Below are 10,850 nucleotides of genomic sequence, written 5' to 3' on the forward strand. Positions count from 1 at the left end.
CCAAATTAAAATGGCAGATATACAATAAATGGAATCAAAAAAAATCAAAACAATAAAAAATATACATGTTGTATTGACAATTTCTAGCATGAGCAACAAACAAGAGAATTGAAAACAGTATGTAACTCTCAGGATCACAGTCCCAACATTTTTTGTGACAACTCTTGTGTTTGCTACGTTCATTCCGAACCAATAAGTCGTTTTGTTGTTATACTTATATAAGGTAATGTTTTTTAATTCTATCTAATTTAATTTAATCTTCTTTTTGTTTCATCTTGATCGGATATTTCCTTTTTTAAATTCATACCATAACCAAGTTGGGATTGTTAGAATATGAAGTATAACATATTCTGAGGCCACAACTATTAGTTTAAACTTTTAGTTGAGTTAATTTTACACCTATGCACTACACGTTCATACTGATATATATCTGTAACTAGTAGAGGAAAAGAATGGAGTCCGGGGCGTCAAATACAAATACATATACAAATACAAGGCGGATGGATACGTCAAGTAAAAGTTTGATGAAAGAACTAAAGAAGGCGAGTATGGTAGCAGCACCAATGATAACAGTGTCAATACTCCAATATATGGTTGACGTTGTGGCGTTAATGATGGTTGGTCATCTTGGGGAACTTCCTTTGGCTAGTGTTGCCATTGCCATCTCTGTTACTAACGTTACTGGCTTTAGTCTCTTTGTAAGTTTGCTTTACTTTCAATATTCTTCATTCATCATCTTTACGATCTGTTTGTTTATTGGTATTAAACGGTAGAATGATAAACAAAATTTTATATAGTTTGGTAATCAAAGTAAGTCCACCGAGATCAATACATTGCCCAAACTGACAGTTTGATATCATTTAGTAGAAATGATATAAGAGATGATTAAACGTAAAAAAAATTTAGCCAAATTTAGTAGAAATGATAATATTGAGATATGCGGTACGTATTTTATATAAGATTTAAAATTAAAATTTTTTTATAATTTAATAACTTTTTCTTGATTTATGGAGATAGAGTATTGATTTGCTTTTATATAATTATTGTCGTCTTGTATTAGTCATTTGACTATATATAGTCTATCGGCTATTTAAACCCCCTAAATTATAATTCAACGTATATTCTAACTTCGTCCGTGTTGCTTTTACCAATATTTAAACCTCATTGCCAATTGTTTGATAAATTTATCATTAGAGTTGACTGCCTACTAGTTCTTTTAATCTAATACCCTCTCTAATTCTTCAATCATATGGGTTATTCTCTATTTCACTGTGTCATGTGGAATCAAATGTGAGTTATTTTCCAACATTGTTGACCCCTTCCACATTCATATTGGTTAAAATGTACTTGCTAAATGCATTCATATGTGCCCTAGCAAGGATTATGAACTAATCCAGGACACTACATTCTTGGGCAGATAGGACTATGTGGTGGGTTAGACACTCTATGTGGGCAAGCATATGGAGCCAAACAACACAAACAAATAGGAACATATGTTTACAGTGCAATCATATCTTTACTTTTGATCTGCATCCCAATCATCCTGTTATGGATTTTCATGGACAAATTACTTATATTACTGGGTCAAGACCCAGAAATATCGATAGAAGCTCGAAAATTTTCGGTTTGGCTAATCCCGGGACTCGTTGCTGCTGCCATCTACAATCCCATGATTCGGTTTTTGCAATGTCAAAGTTTGGTTTTGCCATTGTTGTTAAACTTTGGAGCTGGTCTTGGAATAACAAGTTTATTTGCTTGGATTTCTGTTTATAAATTGAAGTTTGGGATTGAAGCTGTTGCCTTTTCTCTTAGCCTTTGTGGTTGTCTAAATATATTGTTTCTTGGACTTTATATTCACTTTTCTGCGGCTTGTGAAAAAACTCGTGTACAATTCTCCAAACAAGTTTTCTACAACATTTGGCCTTTTCTTCGATTTGGGTTTCCTGCGGCTTTGATGGTTTGGTAAGATATATTCTCTCACTCAATATTAACACATATCAGAAAGTTTTGTATGAAACCGTCTTACTATAAGACGAGCTCATATAATTAACTTATTTTTCTAATTGACAACTTTAAGATTGTAAGTTACTATTTTAAGACAATAAGTGTACATTAGGTTAGCCTAATAAAATTGGTCTCACCGTGAGAGCGTTTTATCTGAGAAATACTTCAATACACATCAACACGTCATGTATGAGAGCGTCTTAAGTTGAGACGGCCCATACAAACAACCTATTAGTAAAAAAAATGAAAAAATAAAGAAATCTAAATCCACAATTGTACATAAAGCAGTTTTTTTTTTATAAATAATTTGGCTTAACTCAATTGAAATCATCTTACAATGAGACTATCTCAATAAATAATTAGTGTTTTTTATATGAATTTGTTTCTAACTACTTCATGCATGTATTATGATGCCTACAATAGCCTCAAGTGGTGGGCTTTCGAAATCGTGACATTATTGGCAGGTCGTCTTCCCAATCCACAACTAGAGACATCGGTACTTTCTATATGGTACGTATGCATATATAAAAGGAAAAATTATCTAGAATAATCCAACATTTTACTGATTTTCCTACAATAATCCTAACTATCAATTAACTATGAATAATTTCATATATTGGTTCATTTAACTTGTGGTGCTGTTTGTTTACCTGCAACCTGTTGGCAAAAATTAAAATCAATTTCCTCTTTTATTTTTTTCATTAAACCTTAATAAACTAAAACTCCCTCTTCCACTTACTGTCTTTCTGCTCTCACTTCACTCTTCACTAACAAAAAAACAAGTCCTCCATTAGCTCTAATTTATGAAAATAAAACTCAACCCTTTTCTGTTCCACCATTTTCAAGATCCTTTCAAAAACGATGACGTCACAAAGGATCTTAAGAACACCTTAATGAAATCCAAATTCTTCTTTCTTTAGCTACCCTTAAAAGAAGCCCAAATGCTAGGTGACCCAAATACTTAGTTGGGATTACATATCTTTTTAATTCTTTTCCAACACAAATTGTTAAGAAACAGAGTTATCTGAAAATGATAGTTTTTTTAAGGAATTTTATGCCTTTACTACTAGTGTTGCTGCTTCCATTGTTGTTTCTTTCGTTTTTTTTTTTTTTTTTTATATATATATATATGCATTTGCTGTTTTCCTCCAGTTTTTTAAGATTTGTTGAAGCCTTACTATATCCTGGATTTTGTTGGACTTTTTTGAACCTATTTTTTTGGATTAACCAAGACAAAGTGCTATAGACTTCTAAAATTGCTCTTAAATTTTTTTACATATTGTCTCCTCTTTTTACAGGTTTGTTAATGTTTGATTTTCAAGATGAAAATGGTGGCATAATGAGAAATGAAATACAATCCACACCAACATGAATTCAATTGCATTTTCATGTTTTCACTATTTAACTTTCTTTGAATTGATTTTTCCCTCTAATTTAAACAAAATTCACCAATTTTATAAAATCTCATAATTGCAAATGAGGTAAACTAAGTATTCTCTAATTTTAGGACATATTACAAATTAAAGAAAGCAAGAAAGATGTTAATAAATGAACATAATGGGAACAGAAAAATAAAATCAAGAAAAGAAGCCAAATACATGATTTGAAACTAATTTCTTAGAAAGAAGGGGAAAAATCAAGAGGTGAGAAGGAAAAAAAAAAAAGCTCAGGGACAACAAGGGAAGAGGAGGGAGGTGATTTTTCTGTTAATTTTTTATATTTTACTTATAATTTTAAGTATTTTTATTACTTATTTGTATTTTTTCTTTATTTTAAAAAAAGCTAACCTACAATTACAAGTTAACAATTGAACAACAATATTTTTTGTGATTTTACTCAAAAGTTGAGATTATTCTTGGTTAATCCATCATTGGAATTATTGTAAGAAAATAAAAAAAAAATTGAATTATTATAGGTAATTTTTCCTATATAAAAAGCATACTTTAAAATTATTTATTATATCGAATGTATTACTAATTCAAAATTAATCTTACCTCCTCCTAATAGAAAAGATTATCCACTACACAAACAAAAAACCTATGATGTTAACCCTAGGTTAACATCAGACTTTGTGGAGTTGATAATCTTTTCAAGATGGAGGAGCACAATTTTTGATTTGCAGTTTAAATATATCAACATTACACTTCACAATACCACTTGGATTAGGTATTGCTGTAGGGTAAATTTCTCCATCCCTTAACTCATTTCAATTCAGTTCGACTCATATCCGATAATTGAACTAGGTATAATGTTGATGATACGATAGTCGATAATTACACTGATACTAATATTTGGATGCAGTATAAGAGTGTCGAATGAGATCGGAGCAGGAAATCCATATGTAGCAAAGCTATCAGCGTGGGTTGTAACATGTACCGTTGTAATAGAAGGACTTCTTGCAAGTGTGATCCTATTTGGTTGTCGTCATATAGTAGGCTATGCTTACAGTCATGTGAAAGAAGTCGTTAAATATGTATCTACTTTGGTTCCTTTCCTTTGTATTTCCATCATCACGGATGGCCTTCAGATGGTCCTTTCTGGTTAGTTTCAATTTCTTTTTCTCTAATAAACAACATCTCTATATCAGCTCGCTGAAACAGCTAGCTTATCAATCATTACTTTAATTATTCTAACCAATCAACAGCTACAACCAACAATCATTCCTGCATGAGTTTTTCAATTTTTTATGGCAGTCTAGCTAAATTTCACCATAACAATCAAAAGCAATGGCTGAGCAGGAATTGCAAAAGGAAGTGGATGGCAGAGACTTGGAGCATATGTTAACCTAGGAGCATTTTACTTGGTAGGGATTCCGGTGGCTATAGTGCTCGGATTTGTTTACCATATGAAAGCGAGAGGTTTATGGATCGGAATACTTGTTGGATCAGTCTTACAGTCGATACTACTCCTTGTAGTAGCTGCACAAGCCGATTGGCAAAAACAGGTAAATCATCTCCTATTTCCAATTTGTGTGAAGGATTTACTATTTTCTGCTGTGAATCAACTGAAGCATTTAAGTCTATATGCAGGCTAGCAAGGCAAGGGAGAGAACAACTGAAGGCAGTAATGAACGGAATGTGAATGAGACACCTGATTGATTGTGTAGTGATCAATTGTGCAATTTTTAGTCAATTGTCTACATTAGATTTCCTCTATTTTTGTTTTGTTCTTTTGGCTTTTAGTTTATGTAAAGATAAGGCAATAATAAATTACCTTTATATATGTTTATAAGTTTAAGGGATATTAACATCTGAAATTGATGAACCCATATTAACCCATTTAGCTCAAGAGGGGAGTTGAGAGGCTATCTACACGGGAAAGAGCGGAGAAGACAAAGAAAGGAAAGGGAAGAAATGAAAGAGCATTTCACGGTTAGGAGAATCATCTTACAGGCAAGAGGAGGAAAGAGGACTTGATGTTCCTATAGGAAGTGAGAATCGAATCCATGGTGAGAGAGAAAGTCTTCAACCGCTAGGTCAACCTATGATTCTGAACTAAGGAGCATTGAATGCAATAGGAGTTGGTGCTTCGGCCATAAGGTCGAACTGTCGAACTCATGAAGAGGCATACATCTCGAATAAGTCTAATGTGGTTGATCTTGAACCTTTAGTCATTGCTGAAAAGTCATCTTACAAGTAGAAACCTATTCAGATCCTTTGAGAAAAAGATGTTCAGTATGAGGAAGGATATCACGATGATGATGATCTTTTGGTCTAATCGCATACATAGAAGGCAAGGCCACTCGGAAACCTAAGTTTTCATAGATGGATCCTCATTTTCCTTTAGTGTTTAGTTAATTTAACATCAAACCAAAAATAATAGGCTGCATTGGAATTACTTAAGTTTAAAGTAGTGAAGTCTAAATTTGATTCCAGGTTGAGTCCAAAAATTCAAGTCCAGTCCAGATTTTTCCTTCCTAAGTCCAATTATTTTCTTAAAATGACATTTAAAACTTTAGGCCAATTTATCGTATGTATTGCCCATGTTATCCTTGGTTTTCATTTCAAAGTTGTATCAAAAAAACTGTTGAAAACTAAATAAATAAAAACAACTCGTACGATAACACAAATCAACCTCTCTTGTAGATTATTCATCTGAACATCACCGATAATATATTGCCAAAACATCGTATATAACGTACAACTCGTACAATGCTCCCAACATTTGGCCAAGATTGGATGCAAAACAAACAAAAAAAAGATTTTTGAGGAAAAAACATGAGATTTATATAAACTGAGGAAGACAGCCACAACAGATCATCCTATCACAAACAAATTAGAAGAAAAAATACCAAATACTGGTTTTTGGATGAGACAGAAGATTTTCCATACTCTCCTTGCCACAAAAATATAAGAGCTAAGAGTTCTCCTTCCATCGGTGTCGGCAAGAAGGGCACTCGTAGAAATTGGTCTGTCCTTCATCTGCTGATCTCGTCTGTTGATAAAAGAGTAGAGTTCAGCTCTCAAATGAACAATTAAATTAAAGGAATAAGTTTAACAACAAGAATGCATATTGCAAACATGTTTTTAGAGCTTACTTGTCTTGAATCAACTAGCTCAACAGGGCTATGTCCACACTTTTCACATGGTTGGTTAATCTGCAAAAAGGTGATGAGAGAATACAGTGATCAAAATTGATATTTCCATGTAAATAAAAAAAATGTTGTATATCGGGTATTCGAATCTATATGCACTAGTCTCACAAACCTGTTGTCTTTGCACTTTCACTTCACCAGTAAGTACGCCATCAACCTTCACAAATGGCTCTATCTGTAATGACCTTCTAATATACTTACAAGTGAAAGAGAGCAGTGTCAGCGAAAAAGAAAAAGAAACAGCCCAAAAATTTTCGGAAAATCAATCAGAGAAATTAAGTTCACTCAATGTAATACTACTGTTTTGTTTCTCAGAAAAATGAGTCTCTCTCTGTAGAAGGAGTTTCCCCCTCCAATATTCCTGCAAACTGCTACTTCATTGATGTAGCAGGAGGAAATCCAGGCAGTGTGTATTCTACCTTACTCCAACTTCCTGCTTGTTTGTATCTTCATTGGATTCAATGAATCATGTGTGACCCAAGTTCATACTTCAAATCTATTGAGGGAAGACTCTGGAAGTGTTTGGCAATTAGCTTATTTATTGGCTTTTTTGTTGGCTTTAAACTTTTAACTTTTTTGTTTGTCAAACAGCCAAAAAAAAGTATTTAGTAAATGACTTTTAAGCAAAAACCAAAAAGCTACTCATAGTAGCTATTTTCATTGGCTTTTAGTTTTTGGGGGAAGACTGTGCATGAAAGTTAAAGAATGACATGCAACCCATGCATTTGAAGAATCACATTTGTGAGATTGTTGAGGAGCCATAAGACGTGTGGATGAGGTGTGCGCACTTGGCTATTCAAAATGTTTGGTTCTTATAGTTATCTTAAGAGTAGGATATTGGTTAGAAGATTACGTATGAAGTTCTAGTGTTTTAGACTTGTGATGTAATTAGGGTGAATTGATTAAGACTTTACAAGCATAAGTAGATGTGATTATACAATAAGTTGCCAAAGCCTTGATTCCAACAATATGGGGTTCGCTTCATGAACCAAAACTTCAAGTTGCATTCTACCATAACTAAATTATGCTTGTGTTTGCTCGTGCAAAATCAAGTGAGCTTTCTGTATCCTTGGGATCAACTTTAAACATTAAAAGCATGTGAAAATATCCCTAAATTCAGAAAAGATCTTTTACACAAGTGAAAATATCAAAAGCTTTGCAAGTTTGGACTTGAGTTGAGAAATGCGTATCCCATTTGATCTTGATTTGTTTGATTAAAAGCCTAACTAATCAAAACTCATTCTGGTTCATTCAACAATATCAAACTTTTCCTGTATAAGTTGAGAGGGGGCCCAATTATCCAAGGATTAAATGACTTTGAGCAAAAGCCAAAAGGCATGTGTGTCGCAATCTACAAGAGGTTCTTTTTTCAAGACCTCAGTTTCACCTAAACTAACTAGGGATTCAGAATATTATCTAATAATGGAGAGATCATATACGTAATTGGGGTATTCCTTGATTTATACCCGGATTGTTACCATCATCACAAAGCAGTTTCTGCTTCTGATCATGCAACACTAGTGTTTGACACTCATGGTTCAAGACTTTCAATAACAGCCCTATCAAATTGAGAATTGGTGTCTAACTTTGCAGTCAATATCTCAGCTTAGTCAGCAACATTTTAATTTGCAGTTGAAGTCCAAATTCATTGTATGTTGTAAAATGAATAGCAAAAGTAATAATGTAGAAATCTACATAAATAAAAAATTATTTTTCAATTATCATTCACATATATTCTTCTCCATTTATTCTTATTTGTCGTCATATGCAGCGCATGCTTTTTCAAAATTGTTATCCAAGTCATATTTGACCTACCTCCTCTTCCAAGAGCCCCAAGTTTCAACTTTTTGCTTTTATTAATGACATTATTCAGCGTCTTTGCACATAACCTAAGCAACATATAGAATTTTTTTCCATCTTGTCTTCAAATATACAACTCCAAAACCCTTCCTTATATCCTCAGAATTCTATTCTTTATCGTAAAACCGCCCATCCATCCAAGCATATGAAACTTGGCTAACTCATCTAGCTAGTATAATCCATTTTAAAAAAATCAACATTGCTACCCATATGTAGTCTTGTTCTAATGATTGCTCAGTATAATTTTACCTTAAACCTTAGTGGATCACCTCCAAAATAACAAGCAAAATAGAACAAGTAAATTACATTGAAAAATCGAAAAAATGAATAAGCATTAAGTTAGGTTACCACATCAAAATTTCCATTAAAAAACCCTCAAATATTCTTTCCACTTTAGTTATTATCGATTGATGCTTCTTCATTCTATTATATTACACTTCTAACATTTGATTGTGCTCTTTGCTATACTGATGTTAATTTAATATATCAAATCAACTATACAATATGCATCAACTTTAAATTTCCAAACACAGCCAACATTTTATTATGCACACAATTAAGCTCCGATAAATTAGAAAGTAGACACAGCAATATAGGCATACCTCTGCTGATATAGTATAATGTGTTTCCTTCCCTGCAATCGCTGAAGAAAAAAAGGTCAATTGTGAATATCATGGTACTCATGAACACTATTAAAGTAAATGATATTAAACCTTAAAGCATTCAAAAGTGAAGGGAAAAAAAACATAAATCTCCTGGTTAAGATAGTACTCCTAGTAGAGACAGCAGACAAATAACAGAACACTCCAAATGAAACCCTAATAATTGATATATAAAAAAAACCCATGATGAACCATCATATAATCTTATTCATGAGTTTATGAATTGTACAAACATGGAAATGAACTCAACATATGATGCAGGATGTCTAGTAATGAAATTCCACAGGGTCCAACTTTAATCAAAATAATCAAATTGCTTTCAAGCACATAAGATACATCCAGACAAAAACAACCATCTTGATGCAATAGTTCCCCTTCTAGACCACAACTATCACAACCAAGTACAATCAATTGAGACTTGTCAGACAAGACCAAATATTCATCAAGGTCCATAAATATATATCTTCAAAATTCAAGGTTCTGTTTTTTATCAAAAAAAAAAAAAAAAAAGGAGCAAGTGATAATTGAATACCTTTGACAGCTTTCTTTGAGAGGCACAAAGGGCAGCGAGCATGCTTCGTAGAAATCAAAGACAGCATGGTTCCGCATAAATCGCAGAACAAAAAGTCGCGCCTTCTACAATAATCCATGTAATTATTTACCCCTGCAAATCATAGATAATGAACAAGAATCATGAAATTGATGTTCTGAATACTTCTGATAAAATTCCCAAAAATTTAACAATACTAGAAAAACTTTGAAAATCTTATTCGGGGAATGGAGTATCAAGGTATAATTGATATGAACAGATAAAATGGGTGAACAAAATAGTACCAATTAAAAGCAGAGGTTATGCAGATATTACAGAAATGTAGACTGCAATAGAAATGGGTAAGAAATCACTTGTTGAAATTAGGGTTTGGAGAAGAGAGATAAAAATAAAGGTAGATAAAGACGGTTAAAGGGACAACCTGCGGGAAACTGCGCCGACGGTGAGGAAAAAAGAACAAAGGATGATCGGCTGAAGTCCTCGTAATTGTGAGTCGTTAAGGAGTAGTGGGTAACTGCCAGCGGCGAGGAAGAACTACCGGTGAGTAAAAGCTGTCGACGGTAAGGACTGACGGTGACGGCACTCACAATTGAGGGACTGAAGAAACTAGAAAACAGAGTTACTCACAAATGAGTGAATGACTAAGCATAATAGCATACTCACGCCATTAGGGTTTTTGTTGTTGAATGATGAATATTATAGGTTTTCTTTTTAATATCAAAAACGGATCCTTCATGTGATCATGTCCCTGGATCCGTGTCCAAGTCTAAAATACTTGAGCTACTCCCGATAAAACGATTTTAAATAAGAAAGTTTATATTTTCATAATACTTCAATATATTAGATGGGTTATTTGGCCTATGTAGGAGACGTTGCTCGCTAATACCGTCTTATAAAATAAATTGTAAAAATATTTAGAATTAAATTTTTTTTATAAGCATATTCGAATCAAGCTTAGACTTGTTGGATTAAAAACTTCAATTTCTGACCTATAAAACGGCTTTGAGTTAGATTTGTGATTCATTGTCATCATGTATATAATTCAATACCCATTTTTGTGAAGCACAAGAAAAACTAATAATAGTTAATCAACTCATTAACATATACACATCGAGTGGACTTGGGTTGAGTTAGCTCAAGTCTTTATAGAATTAGAAATTAGAAATATATTTTTTAACTT

At 33.0% G+C, this 10,850-nt stretch overlaps 2 protein-coding genes across 7 annotated transcripts; one reads left to right on the forward strand and one right to left on the reverse strand.

The window, feature by feature from the left end:
- The first annotated feature begins 4 nt into the window (after positions 1-4).
- Positions 5-5,959, forward strand: LOC130821759 (protein DETOXIFICATION 1-like). 4 transcript variants are annotated; one of them, XM_057687551.1, is made up of 8 exons: positions 5-223; positions 444-698; positions 1,418-1,962; positions 2,428-2,514; positions 4,127-4,183; positions 4,306-4,544; positions 4,743-4,948; positions 5,034-5,959. In XM_057687551.1, exons 2-8 carry the CDS (start codon positions 453-455, stop codon positions 5,100-5,102), a joined length of 1,449 nt encoding a protein of 482 aa, XP_057543534.1. In that variant the 5' UTR covers positions 5-223; positions 444-452; the 3' UTR covers positions 5,103-5,959. The 4 variants fall into 4 exon arrangements, with proteins under 4 accessions (XP_057543534.1, XP_057543531.1, XP_057543527.1 ...); XM_057687548.1 differs by having other exon boundaries at positions 441-698; positions 4,743-5,959; XM_057687544.1 differs by having other exon boundaries at positions 4,743-5,959.
- A 100-nt stretch (positions 5,960-6,059) lies between these two features.
- Positions 6,060-10,376, reverse strand: LOC130821781 (DNA-directed RNA polymerase I subunit RPA12-like). 3 transcript variants are annotated; one of them, XM_057687569.1, is made up of 7 exons: positions 10,092-10,376; positions 9,955-9,996; positions 9,653-9,784; positions 9,061-9,101; positions 6,711-6,794; positions 6,542-6,601; positions 6,060-6,438 (listed from the first exon to the last, which is right to left on the reverse strand). In XM_057687569.1, exons 3-7 carry the CDS (start codon positions 9,768-9,770, stop codon positions 6,361-6,363), a joined length of 381 nt encoding a protein of 126 aa, XP_057543552.1. In that variant the 5' UTR covers positions 9,771-9,784; positions 9,955-9,996; positions 10,092-10,376; the 3' UTR covers positions 6,060-6,360. The 3 variants fall into 3 exon arrangements, with proteins under 3 accessions (XP_057543552.1, XP_057543558.1, XP_057543546.1); XM_057687575.1 differs by lacking the exon at positions 9,955-9,996; XM_057687563.1 differs by lacking the exon at positions 9,955-9,996 and having other exon boundaries at positions 10,096-10,375.
- Between the last annotated feature and the right edge of the window lie 474 nt (positions 10,377-10,850).

The sequence above is a fragment of the Amaranthus tricolor genome, chromosome 1 (genome assembly GCF_026212465.1).
Source record: "Amaranthus tricolor cultivar Red isolate AtriRed21 chromosome 1, ASM2621246v1, whole genome shotgun sequence".
Classification (NCBI taxonomy): Eukaryota; Viridiplantae; Streptophyta; class Magnoliopsida; order Caryophyllales; family Amaranthaceae; genus Amaranthus; species Amaranthus tricolor.